The sequence below is a fragment of the Podarcis bocagei genome, assembly GCF_964188305.1.
Source record: "Podarcis bocagei genome assembly, chromosome: 3".
NCBI classification, from domain to species: domain Eukaryota; kingdom Metazoa; phylum Chordata; class Lepidosauria; order Squamata; family Lacertidae; genus Podarcis; species Podarcis bocagei.
In genome coordinates this window covers 63,344,518-63,366,029 of record NC_138127.1, presented here as the reverse complement: position 1 = coordinate 63,366,029, position 21,512 = coordinate 63,344,518, and the positions used below count along the sequence as shown (strand labels likewise).

At 42.9% G+C, this 21,512-nt stretch overlaps 1 protein-coding gene across 1 annotated transcript; it reads right to left on the bottom strand.

The window, feature by feature from the left end:
• Window positions 1-948: 948 nt before the first annotated feature.
• Window positions 949-21,447, bottom strand: GGPS1 (geranylgeranyl diphosphate synthase 1). The gene is given in 6 exon segments (XM_081186232.1): window positions 949-1,938; window positions 3,876-3,946; window positions 15,200-15,272; window positions 15,276-15,297; window positions 21,051-21,076; window positions 21,079-21,447. Coding segments are annotated over 6 exon segments (1,308 nt in total). The 5' UTR covers window positions 21,433-21,447; the 3' UTR covers window positions 949-1,176.
• Window positions 21,448-21,512: the final 65 nt, after the last annotated feature.

Genomic DNA, 21,512 nt, shown 5'->3' with positions numbered 1-21,512 from the left:
ATGTGTTAGTCATCAGGGAACAACAGGCTCTCTAGTACACTTGTTAAGTAAACTAAACTTCAGTTCTCTCCTAGAAAGCAGGTTTGTGCACTGAAGAGCATTTTTTACTTTTTTTTACATTTTTGGTTTACAGTACTACACACAGGTCTGGCTGTTTGGATATCTGAATCTGTGGTGTGTATATACAAATGTAATATATAAGTAAATAAATAAAACCGGTTTCGGATACTCATTCCTCATGTTTGGATAGTGTGACCTGTGTGCACACATTTGCAGTCCCCTGAAATGCAACCCCAAAAGCTACTATGAAATCTTAGGACCTCACACAGCCACTTTTTAGAAGACTGCAGATAAGGACAAAAATGGCTTAAATATAGGTGAACATGGGAAGAGTGGGCTATTGAAACTGCATGGCTACCAAGTCTATTTTCTCTCACATTGTATCTCAGTGGTCCCTATGCTTCAACAAAACCAGTCACTGGCTCAATTGGGACGGGTGGCTATTACCCATTATAGTTAGACTCTGGATTGCTTTACTTGCCTTCAGCCTTTTTGACAACACATTTCCATTTTAAAGCATACATTAATCCAGTGCTTTTTTCTGGGGAGACATGGGGACGCATACCCCTAAACATTTTGTGAATCTTTGTACTTTTGTCCACTTACTGTATTTATTTTTCCCTATTTGAACTATAAAATGGTATTTTCTTGAGTCAAAATGAGAACCCCTAAACATTTTTAAGAAAAACAGCACTGCATTAATTCATTGCCCAAAGGCCAAGTGAAAGGAAATGTAAAAGTGATTAAGAATACAGGTTAGGACAAATCAGAACAAGATAAAAACCAACATTAATAAACCAATAAAGTAAGAACTTCATTTTCTTCTGTAGTCATTTTTGGAAATGTGCCTTGTAGTCAAAATTAAAATAAACTCACAATCAAAAAGGATTATAGATGAAAGTTGTAGTTGGCAGCTTTATTTTAATGGAAATGTGCAGCAATATTGCATACACAGCTGAAAGTAGAAGTCCAAAGTTCACTTAGGGCACATATAAACCCCATAACCCCTTAATACATGCTTGAGAGCATTTCCTATGAAGCAGTGATAGAAATATTGTAGTTTAGTTTCCTTGATTATTTCAAAATTGTTTCCTGCAAATATAATCAGCAATTGTATCAGTTCTCGTCGTCCTTGAACATTTTGCTTAAATATTCAAGTAGTGCTGTAAGCTCAGGGTTGTCCCCAAGAGATTCAATTTGTTTGTAAGCTTCAGCCTCGAGTTCTTTTAATGTTTTCCGGGTATATTCAAAAGAACCCACATCCTCAAGGTAATGTACACAATATTTTTTTATGTCCACATTTTCAGTCCTTTGTCGCAGAATATTCTGCACCTGAGTGCTTTCTGGCCTAGACCATATGGCATGGATAGTTGGGAAACTGAACTTCCCTTCAGTTAGGTCTTCACAAAAACTTTTGTTCTCACTATATTCTTTGGAGTGCAAGTTTGCATAGTCATCTCTAATTTGAAAGAAGAGCCCAAGGGTGTTAAGGAGTGGTTTTAAATCTTTCTTATAGCTAGAGAACAATTGCATGAGGCCAACAGCTAGTCCAAAAAGGCCACCTGTTTTTTGCAGAACCATGGTTTTATACTCTGCTTCTGTAGGACAGGTATAGGTGTCTCTCCAGTAAATATCCAAGCCTTGGCCCTTATGAAGTTCTAGCAGTTGGCGGGTGAACACTTTTACAGCATCTGGATGATCAAGTGTTAAAACTTTTTCTAAGCCAAGGAAATACACAAAGTTGGCACAATTTATTACAGATGGTATCCCATAGATGCTATGGGCCACTGGAAAACCTCGCCGTAGTTTTGAATTGTCTTCTATGTCATCTATAAGCAAACTTGCATTGTGCAACATTTCTGTCACTTCAATGATAACCTAATAAAAAAAGAGAACAGTAATCAAGTCTTGCATTCTACTAGTTTCTTCTACAACAATTCAATAGCTTTTGACTTTCCCTTAGCCTGGTTGCAGATCTCAACTTCTGATCCCAATGTATCGATTTTATTCTCAACTCTTTGCTTTATGGCTTTGGTACTTGTGGGTTCCAGTGTACCCAAAGGGCAAGCAGAGTGCACACCAGGCTCTCTACTTCTTTGTGTGCTCACTAAATATAATGGTGGTGCTCACTCTCACATTCTTCTCTCTCCCTTGTGCTGCCCATACTTCCCCTCCAACCAGACACAGAAAAGAAGAGAATGAACCATTCTGACTAGATTGTTCTAGTAAGTGAGTAACTCAACTCTGAGGGAATAGCGAGTGAGTGGATGAAAAATGAAACAGCCAGGGGCAGAGCAAGAAAGAAAAAGCAGAGCAACTAGGACCTGCTTAAGAGGAAAAATGTGTAAGAAGGAAGAGACAAGAGATTGGGAGCAGAGTTAATTGGATGACCAGGCCTGGGTGACATATTGCCCAGGACCAGTAAGAAGAGCAGACCGCGATGCTGGTTTCACTCAGCGATATAATGCTGGTGAAACCTGCCACTGTGCCAGCATCTGCTGGAGGGAGTCAAGAGTTCCTTTCTCCAGTGGGCACTGCTAGCAGAGGGATTTGGGAGCGGTAGCAGTTTCACCAGCGGGGCGGGGCGGGGCGGGTGGAGAACGATGCTCTTGCCACTTGTGCACAAGCAGCGAGAGCACCAGGGTGGCGCAAACAAGCTGCATTGTTCCATCCTGCGAGCCTGGGTGAAACCGCCTCAGCTCTCAAGGTGAGACCTGGGCAGTTTCACCTGGTGTCTCGTGGGCAGAGGCCAATGCATCTTGTTTTTTCAACATCACGGTATATCGCCAAACTGTGATGTTTGGCAGGCGATACACCGCGATGTTGAATAGCTGGTATCGCCCAGCCCTGTGTCTGACTAAGGAAATTAAGAGTCAACAGGAATAGGTTTGGCTAATGAACTCAGAGTACCGTATTTTTTGCTCTATAAGATGTACTTTTCCCCTCCTAAAAAGTAAGGGGAAATGTGCATGCGCCTTATGGAGCGAATGCAGGCTGCGCGGCTAAGCCAGAACAGCAAGAGGGGCCGCTGCGCACCACTCCGTCTTGCTGTTCTAGCTTTGCCGTGCGAAGCCTGTTCAGGGCACGGGGAGCCTTCATCCCAATCCCGCTGCCCTGAAGAGGCTTCAAGCGGCTATCTCAGAAGCCAGAACAGCGAGAGGGATCGCTGCACTCCCTTTAAAGAATATTTTTTTTCTTGCATTTCCCCTCTAAAACCTAGGTGCATCTTATGGTCAGGTGCATCTTATGGAGTGAAAAATACAGTAAATTATTTTGAAGTGATCTTTCTATTAATTTGGAGTACATCTAGATTTACCGAGAGGTACATTAAGAAAATTAGTTTGCATGAAATGGATTTGCTACTGGAGCAGGAAACTTGGTTTAAAGGAGTGGTTTGATTTTGGGGTCTAAGACCCATCATTGACATACTCATGTTCTTGGGAATGTCTTTCAACCTCACCAGTTTGCCTTCTGTGAAAAGGGTGTTTTGTGATTGGCTACGCCCACCGTGTCAGTCATTTTGTGTCTCCCTCCACTCAAGACTCCAGATGTACTCACCATCCCAAAAAGGTTTGCAATCCCATAATACATATGGGCCTACGGTGATCACAGCATGCATGATTGTGGATCACTGCATAGTTACAGTACCTAGCCTTAGAAACGAACCAGATTTGGTATACAAAAAGCACAAACCTCCTATCAAGTGTGAAAACCATGTACATGTAAAATTCAGTATTGTGATCATTTAAATACTTGGTAGCTTCAGTCTGGAAAGGATAAATTTACAGGTAAATCAATTTAAGAATGCAACTTACTTGTAGCTTATCTTCAGGAACATTCAGCCAGTGATTAAAAGCTTGGGAGAGTTTGGTTCTGACTTGCTTTCCTGTAATTTTTTTAAAAAGTTAAAGGTATTATTACTTGGAGAAATCATTAAAGTCTGTGGAATTTCCTAGCCACTACTCTTCTCATAGAAATTATACTTCACTAGGTCAAGTGGAACATGTGTTTGTGTGTGTGCAAGTTATTCAAATTCAGGAAAACTTTGCTATGAATCTCACCAATGAATACTGCTGAAGTTTAGAAAAAGTTATTTTCATGGTATGGGGTAGAGTGGATGATACATGCTGTGTGGCCTAGCTGGAGTAGAGTCTTTACTTACTTCAGGGTCCTGCTAGGACACATATATTGGGATTTGAGAAGTCCTGGACAGACACACCTGCATGTTGCTTAACAATTTCATTACCTACTGAACACTACCACAGGTAATCCTAAAATTATTACACTTATACAATACGTTGATTATAGCATTAAGGTATCAAGGTGTGGTTTTAATTTTGTACTTTCAGAACTAAGGCTGTAGGCAGAGAACATAAATTGTGAAAAAAACACTCCCAGTTGTAGCCACAATCCACTACTTCTGGGCAGCCATTTGTTCAAATCTGTATATAAGGCAGCTGCATCTGTTAAAACAAGCCAGAGGAATGTAGATAATTCAAATATTTTGTTGACATGTTATTATAGATAATCTGGACACCATTTCTGAGGGTCATGATTGCCCCCAAAGCACTGCTGGCTGACATGCCAATTTTATCTTACCAGATATTTCAACAAATTTAGGATTAATTTTAAATCCACTCAGAAGCTTTTTGCTAGGTTCCAAAATGTGGTATGGGAACTCTTTATGCATGCAGGAGAGCATTTGAGGCTCCCACTTCTTCCTGCAACATGCGCTCCCGTCCCACTTCAACAACTGACTGGATGTTAGGGAATCCCTATGTGGTATCAAACAGTACTGAGAATTGTGGTTGCAAGACGAAAAGGATAAAACAGCACCTAAGCATGCACACTGGGCTCCAGATCCCATCGCTTAAGCATTTTAAACTAAGGAAATTTAAAGGTGGGGGGGGTGGGCTTTTTACTAATTCCAGGGTAGACCAATACAGATTACCAAGAAAAAGAGGCGTTTCCCATGATTAAAATATTCAGTTAACAAAAAAATTGAATCTGGGGCTTAAGTTCACCATTCTGCCCTGACAGCTGTCCAGCTCCAAAGTAGTAGACAAGCTGGAACTAATCACAGGATAGGATTCCATACAATATCGCTTAAATAACACATTTGCCAATGGTGTGGCCCTTAACAGCCACAGTTTTCCAGAATTTTGGAACATGAGTTAACATGGAAATCCCTTATCCCAGCATGCTAACATCAGAAGTGCACAGCTCACTGTGGAAAGGTGACATATAAGCTAAATCAAAAGGTTTTTGTCAATTGAATTTGATTATGCCTTGCGTCTATGCTTAAAACGCTTCAACTTGAAATCAAAAATGAGAAAGGAAGAAATACTAAATTATACCATTTAGAAGGGAAATAATTCACATGCAACTTATTTAGGGTTGCCATTTTTCAAACAGTGAAAATCCGGACCGACTCTCTACCTCCAACAACTGGCTCATTATGGAGGTCATGTTTGTTCCCATGTCCTACAATCACCCTGACTGATTTCTGCCTGTTGTATAGTTGTTAAAGGTATAGGAGCATGCCAAACAGGGCTTCAGGTTAACTGGCAAGCTTAGCCTTTAAAGAATTGAATGGAAATATAAGAGATTCAGCACACACATATCCCCTTCCCCTTTTCTGTGCCTTAAAAAGCTGCCCATCAGTGCTGTGCATTCACCCCTCACCTCCCAAACTTTTTAACTCCTCTCCTGCAATTTCTCCTACCTGTCACACGTAACCTCTACCCTTTTGGCCTTTTTCAATTGTAAACTCTTCAAGGGCTTGGTATGGGAGAATCTTGTCTAGCAACAACAACCACCTTCTATACATCTGGAGGCTGACTGACCAGAAACCATTGCCTAGCAACAGCAGAATAATGAACCAGATAGAATTCACTAACATTAGCCAAAAAATGCCTTTTTAATACAAACTACAAATATGTTGCATGGCCATCTGTCATGGATACTTTAGTTGAGGTACCTACATTGCAGGGGGTTGGATTAGATGACCCTCAGGGTCCCTGCCAACTCTACAATTCTATGATACACAAATCATGGCTAAAAGCACATACTAGAAGTTCTCCTAACCCAAAACAACATTTCCTAAAACACATAGTACTAATCATAGTACTTGAAGCCATTGCCTTGAGTCCTACCCTCCTCAGCAGGAGAAAACAAGCATGCTCCCTCTTCCATGTGGAAGCCCTTAAGATAGTTGAAGATGGCTATCATATCTCTTCTCAGTCTCTTCTTTTCCAGGCTAAACATACCCAGCCCTCCAACCTCCGCTTTATAGCAGCCGGGGAGGGAGGAACCTCCTTCAACCCTTGATCTAATTCTGTCTTCTGTGGCATTAGCTACCCCTCCCAATTTGGTGTCATCTGCAAATTTGATGAGTATCCTCACAATTCCTTCATCCAAGTCATTTATAAAGAGGTTGAACAACAACGGGCCCAGGACCCTACGGCATGCCACTTATCACTTTTTTCCAGGATGACGAGGAACCATTAATGAGTACTCTTTGGGCTCAGTTAGTCAACCAGGTACAAATCCACCTATTAGTTACCTCATTCAATCCATATTTTACCAGCTTCCTTGTGGGAATATCATGGGGGACTTTGTCAAAAGCCTTACTGAAATAAAGATACACTATGTCCACAGCATTTCCCTGATCCACCAAGTTTGTAATTCCATCAAAAATAAAAGAAATCAGATTGGTCTGGCATAACATATTTTTGAGAAATTCCTGCTGGGTCTTAGTAATCACAGCATCCTTTTGTAAATGCTCACAGACAGACTGTTGAATTATCTGTTCTAGGACCTTCCCTGGTATTGATCAGTCGGTAGTTACCTGGGTCTCCCCCCCCCCCTTTTGAAGATGGGGACAACATTTGACTGCCTCCAGTCAGTAGACACCTCACCTGTTCTCCAGGAATTCTCAAAGATAATAGACAAAGGCTCTGAAACTACATCCACAAGTTCCTTTAGTACTCTTGGATTCAGGCCCTTGAGATTTGAATTCATTTAGGACTTGCTCTTCCTCTCCTCCCCTGCTGCTCCCCAATCTGCTCTATAGGGTTAGTGGACCTCCTGGGCCGGATTTGTGGGATCATGCAAGAGGAAGGTGAAGTTTCATTTTTCAAGATGACGTCTGTTATTTGAGGATGGACTCAACAGGGTTTCAGCCAAAGCCTCTAGAACATTTCAGAAATAAGCACTGGTAATTATAAGCAAAAAATATTCTTATCTTCAAGAAGGGAAATAAATATTTATGATTTTTTTATCAAGTCATAAATATTCTTTACAGTTGGGTTCAGACATAATACCAAAACATAGTTTGGCACAATGCAAAGGACCCTGGAATGAGCACAAAGCCTGCAGCTTTCTTCTTCCTTTGTAAGTGTGATTCTCTCCCTCTCTGGTATGTGGCAAACCATAATGTGCCAGTACATCTAAATGGTCAAACTATAATACTATTCCACACAAGGTTAAGCACCTATAATCCCATATTTCAAACAGGCAATTTCAGCACATATTTGATCTCCCCCACAGAAGGCAATGTGACTTAATAATTTTAACGTTGGATAGATTACACCTATTGCATACTGTATGACCTGTTCTTGCTTTGAATTAAATCTTTATTTGAAAGAATTTAAATTAACATAGACATTACGTTTTACCACCTCAAATGTATAGTGAGTTGGAGGTGCATATCTGATATGACTTTAAAATTGAAAAATGGTCCAAAGAAAAAGCCGATGTCCAATAAAGAGGGTGCAAGAATCATAATAACTGATTACTTTTGTTTCGAGTAGGCAACTACAATTTCATATCAGTTTACTAGATATATTCAGGCATAGATAATACTGTGTTCTTGCGTTTTTTATAAAAGACAACTGAATTCCTCTCTAGAGTTACATGAAGATGGCAACCTTAATCTAACAGCCAGTGATTTCACCAAAGCATCTTGGAACTATGAGTAACATACAGGAATGCATTGCTTAGGAGTTACTACTTCTTGCGTAAATAGAAAATGAGAGCAATTTAGTATTCATCCTGCTGCCGTGTGCTAAACAAGTTAGCATTATTAAAGCTTATGTTGAGATTTATTTAGGCTTCCAAGCTTACACAAGCACTTGAGAGGGAGGGAGGTATTTTGAAGCTTGTGGCACACTAGCAGCCAAATGTTTTCCCACATATACTACCTTTATTGAAAATACCAGAGAATTATTTCGTCAACAACTTATTTCTCATAATTCAAACAATCTTAAAAACAGAAATGAGCCAGCAGAACTCAGAAACCTGAATATAGCTTGTAAATCAATAACCACCCTCAACTGAGGTGATATTAAGTAGGAAACTGAGCATGCACACCCAAGACACCCCATTGTAAAAAAAAAGTGTAGGTGGAATGGCACCAGTGTAGGTGGAATGGCATGAGTAAACATTCCCTGTAATTTAACGCTTTGGTTATGAAACAGAAAAATGCATCACACCATGTGATGATTCCACAGGATCTCTACTTATCTTTTGGAAATGAACAAAGTATTCTTGCATGAAGCTTAAGTTGAGTACTGGCAGTGAAAACATGTTTCAACACCAAGTCTATTAAGACATAGTGATCTGGTTTTGACACAACCCTAGTCCATATTTAGTGGTACATGAATGAGCAAACTTGAACCTCAGGCTTTTATTCTCCCTTTTCCTCTTCTAGCATAGTCACATAGTTTCTGCTTTAAATTACCGTAACTGCAGTTTATCATTAAAGTGAAGTTGTTGGTTTGGATGTAACATTAAATGTTACTGAAGCAAGCTAGAATCAGTGAGGTGTTAATGAGTGTTATCTATGTACTAAATGTACTATGCACCTTTATCTATGTACTACACAGTTTTAATTGCCCTGATGTGCATCAGAAAACGGTACAGTGAGATAGTTAAACATATTTACGCAACATTTGTACACAGTCCAAACACATACTCTTTAGGTGGTTAACAATAAAAAGTACATGAATAAATATAAAATATAGCCACCCACCCATCATATCTCATTTGCTGGGGGAACCTGGAGAAAGGCCTCTGAAGATGACCTTAGGATCTGGATAGGTAATCTTCAAACATGTGCAAATCTATATTAAAAATCCAAGATCTTTAAAATACGCTAGCTATAGTGGACAGCAAGTACAGAGATGAAAGGAAGGTGGGTAGTAAGATACAAACAAATCAGAATCAGGTATTATAAAAGCATTTACCCAGGAGCAAAAGCCCAGCCATTTATAACTCTTCTTCAACCAGAACACTGAGAAAACATATGATCAGACACAGGGAGTGAGTGGTCTGGAAATTTCAAGAGGTTACAGTATTGCTTAAGCTAATCACATGTAGAGCCGGTCAGAAATTTGGATGGAGAAGTTTGGATAACACTAATGTTAAGAACAGGATAAGAGTATAATTTAAAAAGAGAAAGCACAGGATATGTGATGGTTGGATAGCACTGGTCAGAAATTAAAGGATGGTTTGAAAGATATGTGACACCAACCCTAGGCTTTAAGCTGAAAACATGCAATAGACAAAACAAAGTGATTGCTACGGGCATCAGTTTAGATACTAGTTTTAGACATTACTAGAACTTAAAGCTCCTTCATGGATCACTGCCTTGTCGTAGTGAAGCCAAAGATGGAGAAGTTCTATACGGTCAGCAAAAAAAGACCTGGAGCTGACTGTGGCTCAGATCATCAGCTTCTTATAGCAAAATTCAAGCTTAAACTGAAGAAAGTAGGAAAAACCACTGGGCCAGTAAGACACAATCTAAATCAAATCCCATATGAATACACAGTGCAAGTGAGGAACAGGTTTAAGGATTTAGATTTGGTGGACAGATTGCTTGACTTCCGGGGTGGCGCCATCGGTAATGGCGGATTCCCTCTGACTTGGAGGGAACCGGCTCTACGGAAATCGGGTCTTTACCGCTACGGCGCAGCGGGGACCCTTCAAAAATCACAGGCGGGTGAATCCTGTGACCGTGGGACTCGGCGGGCACCGTTTGCGCCCCCCCCCAATTGGCAAAGGAGCCTGGCAACGGGCTCCGGAGCGGAGAAGTGGTGCGGTGCTGTGAGTTGTCTGCTTCTTCCGTGGAGCGAAGCCGCGCAGCTGTTACTGGAGAGCGCTGCCTTTTTCCTGGGACAAATTGGCTGTAAAACAACGATCCATGAGTAGGCTAACTTCGGAATTAAAGGAACTTTACAAATTTTATGAATAATTTGGCACCGAAGCGGAGAGGCATAAACAGGAAGTCTGCCTTCCGTTCTTGTAAATGGAGTAAAGCAATGAACTTGAAAGCGGAAGCTTTAAAAGACGCTGGAAAAGGATAATAATTTCGAGCATCAAAACAGTGATTTTCCCCCTTAAAAGCAGGGGAGGAGGGGGGAGAAGATTGGAACATTATTTCCCTGCAAAAAAAGAGGAAGAGGAGCTAAAATCCACCGCTTAAAACCCTGGAACGGTTCCCAGTGACAGTAAGAAAGCCGTATTGAGAATTGCGCTGCTCCTGAAAGTTCTCTTTGACAGTTAACTCTGCATCTGAGATACAACTAAGATACAATATTGCTGACAGGCTTCTTCTGGTTTTAAAGTAACAGGATATAACGTAGATAGAAACTGTTGTCTTTTTGGTGAACTGGGGGGCGAAAGGGAGAAGTTAATTACTTTAAGACATTCTTGATTGTTACTGTGTCCTCCTAGAGGAAGTTTGAAACTGTTACAACTGCAGCTGGGCTAAGGGGATTTTCCACTTCAAAACAACTCTGACTCTGATCGTGAGATTGACCTTGGGCTATATCTTGAGGGTTATGGCAGATGGGAAAGAGAAGATAGATTTGTTACAAGCAACGAGGTCTGGCAAAGTATTTTGCACAGACGGTGGGCTGCAAAGAAGGGCTTTGACATCTGGCCCTTCTGGTTTACCAACAGTAACCTCATTGGCACAACCTAAATCCAAAGGTATGGCAGCTGACGATGCCCTGGCTCAGGCACTAGGAAAAATAAATGAATCTTTGGAAAGAATAAGTAAACAAGTAGCTGAGGCATCGGGCAAAATTGATCAAAATACCACAAGTATTAATAATTTGGGACAGAAGGTAAATACCAATACAGAAACTATCCAGAAATTACTACAGGAATCTACCTCGACACGAAAGACAGCCGAAGAGGCTAAGGAAATTGCAACTGCTACAGCCACTGTTGTAGAAGAGAAGATACCACCGTTGCACAAACAACTTGAAGACCACAAGTCAATACTGTCTATGATTGAGCTGAAGGAGAAACAAGCGAATTTAAGGGTCAGGGCCGTACCTGAATTGGAGAAAGACAATTTGATTGAATTTCTTACGCAGGAATTTGCAGACTTTTGGAACCCAGATTTGGGGAAGGATAGTTTCAAGATTGGCATAGTCGGCTAATCGGTGTTAAAGAAGGACAGAACTTTTTTTATGTATGCTACAACAGCAGCAAAATACTTATTGCAAAGTATTGGAAGACACAAGACTTACCCACTCTGGAAGAATGGCAGATGAAAATGATGTACTACATGGAATTGGCGGAAATGACTGGCAGAATCCGAGACCAGGGAGATGAGTCGGTGGAAGAAGATTGGAAGAAATTTAAAGACTATTTACAGAAATATTGCAAAATTAATGAATGTTAGAAGATGTTTGATTGAAGGTAAGTGGTTTCTAGCTGTAATGGTATAAAAGAATATGGAAAAATTGGATTTTTAATAGGTAAAAATTTAATGCTACAATATATTAAGATTAAAGATCAGGATAATAAGGAGGGAAAGGAATTGCTGAACTAATAAATTGAACTGGAATACAAAAAAGGGAGGTATGAGGAGGTCCGGGAAACAAGTAAATGAAAGATAAGTGATGAAAAGATTGAATTATTTTTAACTGTTTTTTATTTTGTATTTTTTCTTTTTCATTATGTAATACTGTGAAAACTTTAATAAATATTTATATATATAAAAAAACAGATTGCTTGAAGAACTATGCATGGAGGCTCGCAACATTATACAGGAGGCAGCAACGAAAACCATCCCAATGAAAAGGAAATGCAAGAAAGCAAAGTGGCTGTCCAATGAGGCCTTACAAATAGCGGGGGAGAGAAGGCAAGCAAAATGCGAGAGAGATAGTAAAAGATGTGAGGAGAATCAGAACTTACAGGGTTAAACAGTTCTGTGTGACGTCTCACATTTTGAGGCGTGGTTTGGTTCAAATACGGGAATCTTTCTTTGTGTGTGAGTTACCTTTTGTTTTTGGCTGAGAGAAGAAAGAATACAGTGGTGCCTCGCAAGACGAAATTAATTCGTTCCGCAAGTTTTTTCTTCTTGCGAGTTTTTCATCTTGCGATGCACGGTTTCCCATAGGAATGCATTGAAAATCAATTAATGCGTTCCTATGGAAACCGCCTTCAGACCAGGTCCGGGGACAGTCTGTCCCCCGACCTCTTCTGAAGGCTGGGGGGGGGGGACAAGGGCTTTTCTTCCCACCCCCAGCATTTTAAAAAACCCCGGGACAGCGGAGGACTTCTCCGCTGTCCAGGGCGATCTTAAAATGCTGGCGGGCGGCATTTTAAAATCGCCCGGGACAGCGGAGGACTTCTCCGCTGTCCGGGGCGATGTAAAAGCCCCTGGGAAGGCAGGCAGGGGGGACAAAGACTTTTGCCCCCCGCCCGCCTTCAGAAGAGGTCCTGGACCTCTTCTGAAGGCGGGCGGGGGGCGAAAGTCTTTGCTCCCCCCGGCCTGCCTTCAAAAGCCGTCCGCGATAGCGGGAAGCGCTTCCCTGCTATCCCGGACTGCTTTTAAAATGCTGGCGGTGGGGAGCAAAGCCTTTCGGCCCCCGCCGGCCTTCCTGGACCTCTTCTGAAGGCCGGAGGGGGGGGAAGGCTTTGCTCCCCACCACCAGCATTTAAAAGAGGTCCCCGGAGATTTCCCTATGGGCTTTCTTCTTGCGAAGCAAGCCCATAGGGAAATTCGTCTTGCGAAGCGCCTCCAAAACAGAAAACCCTTTCGTCTTGCGGGTTTTCCGTCTTGCGAGGCATTCGTCTTGCGAGGTACCACTGTATCTGCTCTCTTGCCGGGACTGATTTATAATGTTTTTCTTCACATTAAAGGCTGTTAGAGATTAGCAAGAAGCCTGCGTTCAGTCTGATTTATTATCCACACACAAGGCAACACTTTCTACCGCTGCTAAGAACTCTACTGAGAGCTTAAAAGAGCTCAAGTTTTCTATCGGCACGAGCGTCCAAAGGCACAGGGGAAGTGTGCCGGGCGCCATCTTATCTCACAAAAGATACAGGAAATTGAATGCAGATTTCCTAAAAATAGCAAGGAGAGACAAGAGGGCCTTCTTAAACGAGCAATGCAAAGAAATAGAGGAAAACAACAGAATGGGAAAAACCAGAGATTTGTTCAAGAAAATTGGAGATATGAAAGTAACATTTTGTACAAAGATTGCCATAATAAACGACAAAAGTGGAAAGAACCTAACAGAAGCAGAAGACATCAAGAAAAGGTGGCAAGAATACACAGAGGAATTATACAAGAAAGATATGGATGCCTCGTACATCCCAGGTAGTGTGGTTGCTGACCTTGAGCCAGACATCCTGGAGAGTGAAGTCAAATGGGCCTTAGAAAGCCAGTGGAAGTGATGGTATTCCAGCTGAACTATTAAAAAATTTAAAAGATGATGCTGTTAAGGTGCTACACTCAATATGCCAGCAAGTTTGGAAAACTCAGAAGGGCAGTGCCAAAGAATGCCCCAACTACCGAACAATTGCGCTCATTTCACAAGCTAGCAAGGTTATGCTTAAAATTCTACAAGGCAGGCTTAAGCAGTAGGTGGACCGAGAACTCCCAGAAGCGCAAGCTGGATTTAGAAGAGGCAGAGGAACCAGAGACCAAATTGCAAACATGTGCTGGATTATGGAGAAAGCTAGAGAGTTCCAGAAAAACATCTACTTCTGCTTCGTTGACTATGCAAAAGCATTTGACTATGTCGACCACAGCAAACTATGGCAAGTTCTTAAAGAAATGGGAGTGCCTGATCACCTCATCTGTCTCCTGAGAAATCTCTATGTGGGACAAGAAGCTACAGTTAGAACTGGATATGGAACAACTGATTGGTTCAAAATTGGGAAAGGAGTACGACAAGGCTGTATATTGTCTCCCTGCTTATTTAACTTATATGCAGAATTCATCATGCAAAAGGCTGGGCTGGATGAATCCCAAGTCGGAATTAAGATTGCCGAAGGAAATATCAACAACCTCAGATATGCTGATGACACAACCTTGATGGCAGAAAGTAAGGAGGAATTAAAGAACCTTTTATTGAGGGTGAAAGAGGAGAGCGCAAAATATGGTCTGAAGCTCAACATCAAAAAAACAAAGATCATGGCCACTGGTCCCATCACCTCCTGGCAAATAGAAGGGGAAGAAATGGAGGCAGCGAGAGATTTTCCTTTCTTGGGTTCCATGATCACTGCAGATGGTGACAGCAGTCACGAAATTAAAAGACGCCTGCTTCTTGGGAGAAAAGCAATGACAAACCTAGAGAGCATCTTAAAAAGCAGAGCAGAGACATCACTTTGCTGACAAAGGTTATGTGCAAGTTAAAGCCATGGTTTTCCCAGGAGTGATGTATGGAAGTGAGAGCTGAACCATAAAGGCTGATTGCCAAAGAATTGATGTTTTTGAATTATGGTGCTGGAGGAGACTCTTGAGAGTCCCATGGACTGCAAGAAGATCAAGCTATCCATTCTGAAGGAAATCATCCCTGAGTGCTCACTGGAAGGACAGATCCTGAAGCTGAGGCTCCAATACTTTGGCCACCTCATGAGAAGAGAAGACTCCCTGGAAAAGACCCTGATGTTGGGAAAGATTGAGGGCACAAAGAGAAGGGGACGACAGAGGGCAAGATGGTTGGACAGTGTTAGAAGCTACCAACATGAGTCTGACCAAACTGTAGGAGGTAGTCGAAGACAGGAGTGCCTGGCATGCTCTAGTCCATGGGGTCACGAAGAGTTGGACACGACTAAATGACTAAACAACAACAACAACAACAAAGAACTTAAAAGAGTGAAATGTTACCTGGTAACTGAAGTAGGTAGTTGTATGGCTCCAACAGAATTCTCTTGGATGACTCTTCTACTTGTTCCATTTTTTAAAATTTTCTGGAGTAGTTCAGTCTGTTTAAGAAAAACCCTTATTAATGACCAGGGGTCTGAAAATTAGGTCCTACTAACCACCAAGACTATAGTAAGAGATTGCATGGTAATTATACCCTACCGCTTCCATAGAATTAAGGAGATGACCTAATAATGTAGATGACATTTTTCTCCCATAAGCCTGAGTCCCCTGCATGTCCCTTCTGGAAACTGCCTAATGCAAGTTCATTACAGCCACACCTTTGCTAGGGTAGTGCCTAGGGGGTACACTATCCCGAAATATTTAGTCATGGTTTTCCAAACATCCATAAAAAACTGTACAGTTAAAATACTCCTTGTGCCAATTCTCTTAACTCCCTTGCTTTAGGCAGGCTTTCTGTTCTTTGCACCCACCCTGACAAAGGTCTTAATTTGTGCCAAAGCAGAATCCAGCAAGCATAATCAGGGTTTCAAAGGCTAGGAAATAGCTCTTCCTTCACTCACAGAAACACAGTCCAGATTTTCCTTCACTCCCTGCAGCAGCTTCCTCTGCTTCCCAGTCATCATATTTTAAAATATAGAAACCTCTCACTGTGGAATATGGCAAGGAGAAAACAGAACACGGATGCTAATTCAATACAAGCAGTGGGCCAATATACAGGATGTACAAGTGAAAAATCTAAGCTGGTAGTCACTGCAGGCTTTACTCTAAAATACTCCTTAAGTATTTTTTACATGTCATTCCAAGTATTACGTAGAATTTAGTGCAAAGTACCCAAGATTAGTAGTATGTCACTTTAAGTAGGAAGCATCACTAAAAGAACTTCTTGAGCACACACTTATTTATACACAACTCTAACAAAAATGATATTAAATTATATTAAAATTTCAAAGTACAGTGGTACCTCGGGTTACATATGCTTCAGGTTACAGACTCCGCTAACCCAGAAATAGTGCTTCAGGTTAAGAACTTTCCTTCAGGATAAGAAGAGAACTCGGGCTATGGCGGCACGGCAGCAGCAGGAGGCCCCCATTAGCTAAAGTGGTACTTCAGGTTAAGAACAGTTTCAGGTTAAGTACGGACCTCCGGAACGAATTAAGTACTTAACCTGAGGTACCACTGTAACATTGCCCTATCATTTTAAAATCTACTGTTGTGAGTTTGGGGGGCGTGCCTTGGCTCCCCTTCTAATTTCTGGGTGCCAGATGCTGGATTTAGCATATTGATATACAAAACATGAGCCAGTCTGGTAATGACCCACTAAAGCAGTGTTTCCCAACCACTGTTCCACGGCACACTAGTGTGCCGCGAGATGTTGCCTGGTGTGCCGCGAGATGTTGTCTGAAGGGAGGCGGGCGAGTCGGGCGGCGAGAGGCAGGGCGGCGGCGGCAAGGAGAGGCCGCCCAGCGCGGGGCTCTCGCCGTCTGCCTGCCTGGCTGCCTGCGAGCTCGGCGGGCAGCACCTCCATCCGCAGCGCCCGCCTCGCGGCTCTCATTCCCTGCCCCTGCCAAAGCTCACCCAGCCAAGCCGCGCTCTCCTTCCTGCCTCGCTTTGCTGCCTCCTCCCCCCCACCCCCAAAGCTTGGAGGTTCCCCGGCAAGGGGGAGGGGGAAAAATTGAAACTTACACTTTCATGCGTCCCTCCCGGCGTGGCGCTGCGCGCTGACGTCACGGGGCTGTAATGGTGGTGTGCCTCGAGATTTTTTTCATCAAACAAGTGTGCCTTTGCCCAAAAAAGGTTGGGAAACACTGCACTAAAGTATAGTAGGTGGGGGAGTGGCTCTGTGCCAGAGGGCAAATGGAGGGCCCCCTCCCTCAACTCAGAATTAGTTAGAAAAGCTAGTTGGGAAGGGATACGATCTGCGAAACATAGCAAACTGAACAAAGTGACAGAGGGCCATGGCCGATTTCTGCTGGCATTCAAAACTGTGGCCATGGGAGAAGAAAAAAACCTCTTGGAGTGTAATGTTGCTAGCCCCTCCATCATCGTCTCAGGTTGTATACATGTGTAAATAAACAATATGTCATACACCAGGGGTAGGCAACCTAAGGCCCGTGGGCCGGATGCGGCCCAATCACCGTCTCAATCCGGCCTGCCGACGGTCCGGGAACCAGCATGTTTTTACATGAGTGGAATGTGTCCTTTTATTTAAAATGCATCTCTGGGTTATTTGTGGGACACAGGAATTCGTTCATTCCCCCCCCCCCAAAATACAGTATAGTCTGGCCCACCACATGGTCTGAGGGATGGTGGACCAGCCCAGGGCTGAAAAAGGTTGCTGACCCCTGTCATACACCTACCGCTGTGCCTCATTTAAAAAAGAAACACAAGTCCTGGGTAAGCACTGGACCCCTGGTATCTTGCACTGCTTGGAGATCGGGGTGGTGTGTAACACTATAGTTGTCCTATACAGCTTTCCTTATCTAGGTATTCCTAAATTTAGGACACCTATAATCTCATGTTTTGTTGGCCTGTTTTTCTGTAGACTTTACTGAAATCTCTTTTCTTCCCTCTCATTTGTAATGTTTCTTGCTGCACTGCAGATGCAACTGCTTCAAACTGAAACAATCTGTCTCGTGCAGTTTAAATACAGACACTACAGTAGTATCATCGTCCCAAATTAATTCTGCAGCCATTGTTGATTAGCATGCAGATAACAAGTTGTGGCCCAACATATAATTTCCTGAAAGCTTCACCAATGTTCTGTCTAACAGAAATAGTGAAACATTTAAGCGGCAAAAAACAAATATACAGTGGTACCTCGGGTTAAGTACTTAATTTGTTCCAGAGGTCTGTTCTTAACCTGAAACTGTTCTTAACCTGAAGCACCACTTTAGCTAATGGGGCCTCCGACTGCCACTGTGCTGCAGGAACACGATTCTTAACCCCAGGTACTATTTCTGGGTTAGCGGAGTCTGTAACCTGAAGTGTCTGTAACCCGAGGTACCACTGTAAAATCATTATCTATCATTGTATGATAAATGCTGACTTTCCAGTTTAAAATCCACAAAGCACTTTCACAGACTTTGTGTGGAAAGTGCAAAGTTACAGAATAATAATTAATAATAATAATTTATTATTTATACCCCGCCCATCTGGCTGGGCCTCCCCAGCCACTCTGGGCGGCTTCCATAAAAACAAAAAATACAGTAAAATATCACACGTTAAAAACTTCCCTGAACAGGGCTGCCTTAAGATGTCTTCTGAATGTTAAATAATACTGATGTATATTCTACATAGCAAAGCCCAAATGAAGTTTTATATATCAATTATTATTAATTACCCACCCTTCACCCTAAGATCCCAAGATGGGTAACAAGTACAACAATTAAAACACGGTTTTAAAGAGAGTTTAAAACAGCTTTCAATCACAGAAATAAGGTGGGTCCTATAAATATAGATCTCAAGTGTCAAAAGCCAGAGTAAAGCGGTTCATATTCAGCATTTGGTGAAAGCTGTATGATAAAAGATGCCAGATACACATCTGTGGGGAGTTCCACAAGTTTGCAGCTACCACACAGAATGCCCTCTCCTGGGCTACCTGTCCCCAAACTTCTGAATGCTGTGAAAAAATGAAGAGGGTTTCTACTGCCAATTTTAATACTCTCCTTCCAGGGGAGTACAAACCTGTGCATGACATACCACCAGAATGTTAGCCCTTGAGGGACGTAACACCCATGTTTTCAGGATTCAGTTTCCGTTTACTGGCCCACATCCAGCCCATCACCACCTCCAAGCACTGATCTAACACTTCAACCACCTCTCCTGATTCAGATGGGTAGACACAGCTGGGTGTCCTGAACATATTGATGACACTTCACTCCAAATTCCCCCTGCCAGGGGCTTTTTATACATGTTAAATAGCATGAGGGACAAGAAGGATCTCTCCAGAACACCACAGGACAACTTCCATGGTGCCAAAGAGTAACCTTCCATGGCTACTTTCTGAACACAGTGGTACCTTGGTTCTCAAACGCCTTGGTACTCAAACAACTTGGAACCCAAACACTGCAAACCCAGAAGTGTTCCGGTTTGCGAACTTTTTTTGGAAGCTGAATGTGCTCTGTTTTGAGTGTTATGCTGCTTCTGATTTGAGTGTTACGCTGAGGTCTGTCTGTTTTTGCTATTTATTTTGCAATTTTGTTTTTGCGGCTCTTTTTGTTTTGTTTTTGTGACTGTGTGGAACCCAGTTCAGCTACTGATTAATTGATTGTGTGACTGCAGTACATTGTTTATTGCTTTCATTTTATAGATCAATGGTCTCATTAGATAGTAAAATTCATGTTAAATTGCTGTTTTAGGGGTTGTTTTTAAAAGTCTGGAAGGGATTAATCCATTTTGAATTACTTTCTATGGGAAAGCATGCTTTGGTTTGGAGTGGACTTCCGTAACGGATTAAGTTTGAGAACCAAGGTACCACTGTACAGCCCTGGAGGTAGGAGTGAAAACAGTGAAGCACTGAGGGGCTTGAGAATTATAATTGTGATCAACAGGATTGAAATGAAAGTCTCCAAGAGGCATCCCTTGATCTCCCTCCCAAGAAATGTCATCAACCAGGGTGTGACCAGGACACTTTCAGTGCCTTGATCAGACCTGAAACCAGACTGGAACGGAGCCAAGTAATCAGCTTCCTCCAAGCATGCCTTAACATGTCAATAAAATTTTAATTGTGTTTCAATGCTGATCTAGAATTTCAGAGAAGGGTTTAAACATCTTTGGTAATGAACATGCCACTGTTTAATAGTTTGAATTGGCAGGCCACTTAATGCCTAAATCACGTTGGGCCAGCATCCTAATAATGACCTCATTTTTAAATCCGGAAGCTTTCAGTAAGAAGAGGTTCACAATCATTATTTCATTTATTATATTTGCTATGGTTATATTAATAAAGGAGAAAAGAGCATATATATGCATATATGTCTCCACTATTGAATTGTAACAGGTGCCCAGAGCAACATATATGTACACATTTGAATGGTTGCCATTATAGCTTAGATTATTCCATAAACCGCCAGCTAAAGCGTCGAGTCAAGAAACTATTAGGGTTCCATCTTTTGCTTACATGGTTAACAAATAAACTGAGTTTTATATCAAAATGTAGCAACGCGTTACATTACAGTACTGTACATTACACATAGTGAAAAAACATAAATCACTTATTTCAGGAAAAACAGAGCAGCCCTCCCTCATATCTTTGAGCACGTCAACTTCTCCAAAGCAGGCACTTCTAAATACTGTACAGCCCTACAACAAGCCCCCCTACAGCCAAGTGATAATACACACAATTGTTTAAACAAAAGCTTGAGTTCCTATTTCACCCTGTGTCAAAAGTTCAAGACGGCTTACCAAGAACACTGCAAGGCGAACAAAACTAAACTTCAAAGCAAATAGCAACATAAAGTCACCTGTACCCGTCACCTGCCCTCTCAACCAGCACCCAGGAGGCACTTACCACGGAGAGAGACAGGTAACCCGCTTCAGAGGACAGCAGCCTCCCTCAAGCGCGAACACCGGTAGAGAAAAAGGCCGAGGAGGGAAAGGCGAGCTCTGAGGCGGGTAGCTCCTGCTTCTCCCGCCACCGCCAAGGCGCAGCTGCTCGTCATCCCCGGCGGCCCCGCGGCCTCCGCTTTATAGCAGCCGGCGAAGGAGGAGCTTCCTGTGAGGAGCGAACGGGGCGGGGGCCGGAGACAAGAAGAGCCGGGAAACCCGACACCCCTTTTCTGCCGCCCCGGGGGGAGGGGGAAGGAGGCGGGGCAAGCCCCCCCCCCGCCCGTTAAGCAGCGCCGCCTCTCACCTTCCGAGGTCTCCGCCGCTTCTCCGCCAGCCCGGAGCGAGCCCCTTCTCTCCGCCCGTCTCAGCCCAGTGTGGCGGTGGGCACAGAGCCCCACCCCCTTCCGCCTCAACCGCCACCTTCGCCTGATGGGGGGGAAAATGCGCCACCGGGGCCTGTCGGCGCAGGCGCGAGCTCCTCCTACCCCCGCTTCCATAATCTCCCTTCGGCTCCCTCCACCGCCCCCGCCCCGCTCCATTTTCTCATTTTCCTCGCTGCTTCCCGATGCACTTCGGGAATTGTAGTACAGAGGAGGAGCATGTCCCCTCTCGGGCTGCGGCAAGAGGGGCTGGTGGAAAACCACGCTACCCAGAAGCCCGCGCGCCGCCCGAGTCTCCGTTTCCATAGAACTGGCGAGAGAATTACATCAGTGTTTCGGAGAGCGGGGCTAATGGCGCTGAGAAGTAGGCGGGCCTTGCTGGTTTG